Below are 3,338 nucleotides of genomic sequence, written 5' to 3'. Positions count from 1 at the left end.
CCCCGCCGCGTCACCGTGTCCGCGCGTGAGTCGGCGGTACAGCTGCATTGGCGAGGCATCCGTCCCCACCAGCGGCGCCGTAAGCGGGTCAGCGCGCGTGAACCACGGTCGTTGGTCCGCCAGAAGGCCGCAGCATTCTTGGTCGATGGCGCGGGGGCCCGTCAAAGCGCGCCGCCGCGCCGCCTCCGCGACGGCTGAGCCGAGAAACGGGAACGACAGCCGCACCGGGGTGCCACCCGCACGCCACACGTACGATGCCGCTGCAAGCTCCTCGCACATCGGACACGCACTGCCCCACGCGCAGTACACCTCGAAGTAGGGAATATCACTCACACCCACTGCCGCCGTGCCACTGCTGCCACCACCACCACCACAAGCAGCGGTGGGTGACGGGAAAGCGGACGTCACCGACAGCGTCGCCGTCAGAGGCGTCTCGGGTGTGTCCTCAGCATTGATGAAGGGCGTGCCAAGCCCATTGGCGCTTCCACCACCGCCCGCAGCAGACATCCGCAGGCCTTCCTGCAGCATTACTCCAATCAAAGACGCGGGCGCGACGGTCGTGTTCGTCTTGGGTTTATCCAACGGTCGTTCCTGTGGACTGAGTGTGTAACTCCTTGTCAATGTCGTGTCTTTGCGTCGCCTTTCATTCGACCGGCGCGAGAGGCCTGCGATGGGGAGGAGGTCGCCATGCGTAAACACCACCGTTAATTCGGCATCTACCGCCAGTGCACCACTCAAGCGAAGAAACTCCACCGCTTCCACGGCGAGAACATCACCGTCAGCAACAAGGTTCTGCTCCTCAGCAGCAGTTACGACGGCAGTAATGCTGCTATTGCTGGTAGAGGCCTCGTGTGCTAAACTTCCCTCTGCGCTGACCCATCCCGCACGTATGGCGCTGTTGGTACTGATTGATGGCACCTGTTGTTGCTGTTGCTGCTTTGTCGATTGACGCAACTGACTCGCCTCTGCAAAGGACCGCTCCAACGCACGGTACAACTCACCGATGCGCCACGGAAGAGAGAGCGAGCTAAGCGCTGTTCGAATGGCGGCGAGTGGAAGCAGCTGCGACGCACGCCGACCAACTCCCTCTGCATATGGTTTCGACAAGCGCTCAACAAAACCTGGATCCTCAAGCGTCACAATGTAGTTTGGGTTCTGCTTCACGTAGGCGGAGGAGAGCGACGGTGGGGTGCCTCGACGCCCCAAGATTGTGGTGAGCGGCAGGCTGAATAGCCCATGCACCACGAGCTCCGTTGCACTGCCCACGCTCGACCTCAGGTTTACATTGCTGTTGCCGGTGGAGGTGGTGGCACCGCTTCCCCCACGCCGAGGAGCCATCGGGAGAGGTCCACAAGTTGGAGACCGCACACCCATCAAGGTAACGATGCCGTCGTCGTTGTAAGGCCGCTCACCGGTCATTATGTGCTCTGCAAGCAGCATGATCTCCCTACACAGCGACAGCTGAGGGTACTGCAGCAACTTTTTGAACATCTCCGCAGCAGGAGGACGACACCCACCAGCAACAACTCCACCACCACTACCACCACCAGCAGTGTTACCACTGCTGCCGGTACCATCGTCCCCACCGCCCACCTCCCACGCACACAGCCGCTGCTCCATCCGAAGCACCTGTCCTGTCACATACTGCGAACGCAGCTCCTCTCGGACGAGGACGTTCATGAAGGCCTGTACAAACATTGCTGTGGCGCCGTTCTCACGGTCGGGCTGCTGCATGGCAACAACCAATACGACGTCAAGCGTGCGGTGCGCCACCGCCACCCCGTCCGACCTCTGTGACGCACCACTCTTCACCTCGTCGTCATCCTCATCCTCATCGGCGTCGCGAGAACGCCACGACTCGGATGGCTGCAGCCGCTGCGACTTGACGGAGTTGGGTAGAAGCGGATAGATAAGGAACGTGCCACCGGCAAACTGAATCGTCGTGCACATCGAGAAGCTCGCACGAAGAAGATGCAACAGCACAGTGGTTTGGAGCCCAACGCATGTTTCAGCACCTCCCTGGGCGGCGTTTTTAGCGCCACGACTGTCATTGCCATTGCTGTTGGTGGTGGTGCCGCCCCGACCACGGTGCACGACTGGTGGTGGTGGTGGTGGTGGTAAGGGTGCTGCTGCTGCTATTGTTGTTGCAGGCGAAGAGGTCAACGGTGCGATTCGCGTTGGCCGTGGTGCGTCTCCCTCCCCATCCAAGGAGAGTCTAGAGTCCACATTGGAAAGCTGCGATCTTTTCCCTATACGGGGTTTGTGCCGCACCCCCACGCCAGCAGGTGTCTGCTGCTGTTGCGTTTCCTTTTGGGGTGACACAGTGGGACCGCATGCCGCCACAGGGTCGGGGTTCCCATTCGCTTTTGCGTGTCCGCTTCGTGACGGAGACGAGGGCGCAGCAGTGGGTGCATTCGTCGTGCTGCTGCTGTTGCTGTTGCTATTGCTGACATCGATGGTAAAGGGGTTGTGCGGCGGGTAGCGGAACAGAAGCTTCTCCTGTGCGAAGAGAAAGATAACGACCGGCCGTTTCGGCATTGCGATACGGCTTCCCTACTGCTCAGCCGCACTAGAGAGTGGGGTGGGAAGCAATTAGAAAACGAGAGGAACTAGCAACACCAGCTGTAGCGAGAAGGCAGCAACGCCAACAGCAACAACTCCGTGGCCGTGGCGCGGCACACACACACACACAGACACACATACCACAACATAAAAAAGGGGCCACGACAAGACTCAACACCAACAACAGCCGCGACAGGTCCTAGCACACCACAGCCTCGCAGCCACATGCACACACCTCACGGGTGTTCCTCCGCCATCTTCTCCTTCAGGCGCGCCAGCACCTCCTCCGGCTGTCTTGTGCTCATGTGCAGCCACTCCGCCAGTGTGTCCGTCACCTCCTTAAACCGCCGCGTCTGCTCCGCGAGTTTCTTCAGCTGTGCGACCAACATGTCGGTCTTCTCACGGCGCTCCTGCTGCGCGGCACGCTCCTCCGCGAGCGCGCGCTCGGTGCGCCGCATTGCCTGCCCCTGCTCCTCCGTCTTGTTGCGCCACTGCTCCACTGCCGTGCGGTGCTCGGTCTCCGCCTGCCGCTGGGCGTGCAGCACCCGTTGCATCTCGCTGTTCTTGCTGTTGAGCAGCTGCCGCAGGCCGCTGAGGTGCCGCTGCTGCTCGTTGCGGAGGGCCTCCCACTGCCGCCGCTCCTTGCGATGTGCAGCACGCTCCGCCAGCAGACGCGCACGCACGACTGACACGTCCACACCGTCGACAACAACATCGTCGTCGTCGTCGCTGCTGCTGCCATTGTTGTTGTCCTTGTCGGTGCCTTCCCCAAGAGC

At 61.2% G+C, this 3,338-nt stretch overlaps 2 protein-coding genes across 2 annotated transcripts in view; both read right to left on the bottom strand.

The window, feature by feature from the left end:
- Positions 1–2,538, bottom strand: part of DQ04_06861010 (hypothetical protein) — a gene marked incomplete at both ends in the record, with an annotated part of 2,718 nt that extends 180 nt beyond the window's left edge. Inside the window, one exon of the mRNA XM_009314907.1 lies at positions 1–2,538. This exon is cut by the window's left edge and continues 180 nt beyond it. Coding sequence (XP_009313182.1) covers positions 1–2,538 — 2,538 coding nt within the window.
- Positions 2,539–2,798: 260 nt separating this feature from the next.
- DQ04_06861000 (hypothetical protein) lies at positions 2,799–3,116 on the bottom strand (the record flags this gene model as incomplete). Its single annotated transcript, XM_009314906.1, has 1 exon — positions 2,799–3,116. The coding sequence occupies one exon, from the start codon at positions 3,114–3,116 to the stop codon at positions 2,799–2,801; it is 318 nt and encodes a 105-aa protein (XP_009313181.1).
- Positions 3,117–3,338: the final 222 nt, after the last annotated feature.

The sequence above is a fragment of the Trypanosoma grayi genome (assembly GCF_000691245.1).
Source record: "Trypanosoma grayi strain ANR4 Tgr_686_V1, whole genome shotgun sequence".
NCBI classification, from domain to species: domain Eukaryota; phylum Euglenozoa; class Kinetoplastea; order Trypanosomatida; family Trypanosomatidae; genus Trypanosoma; species Trypanosoma grayi.
Note: the sequence above shows the minus strand (reverse complement) of the source record. Positions and strands in the feature narration are given on the sequence as shown.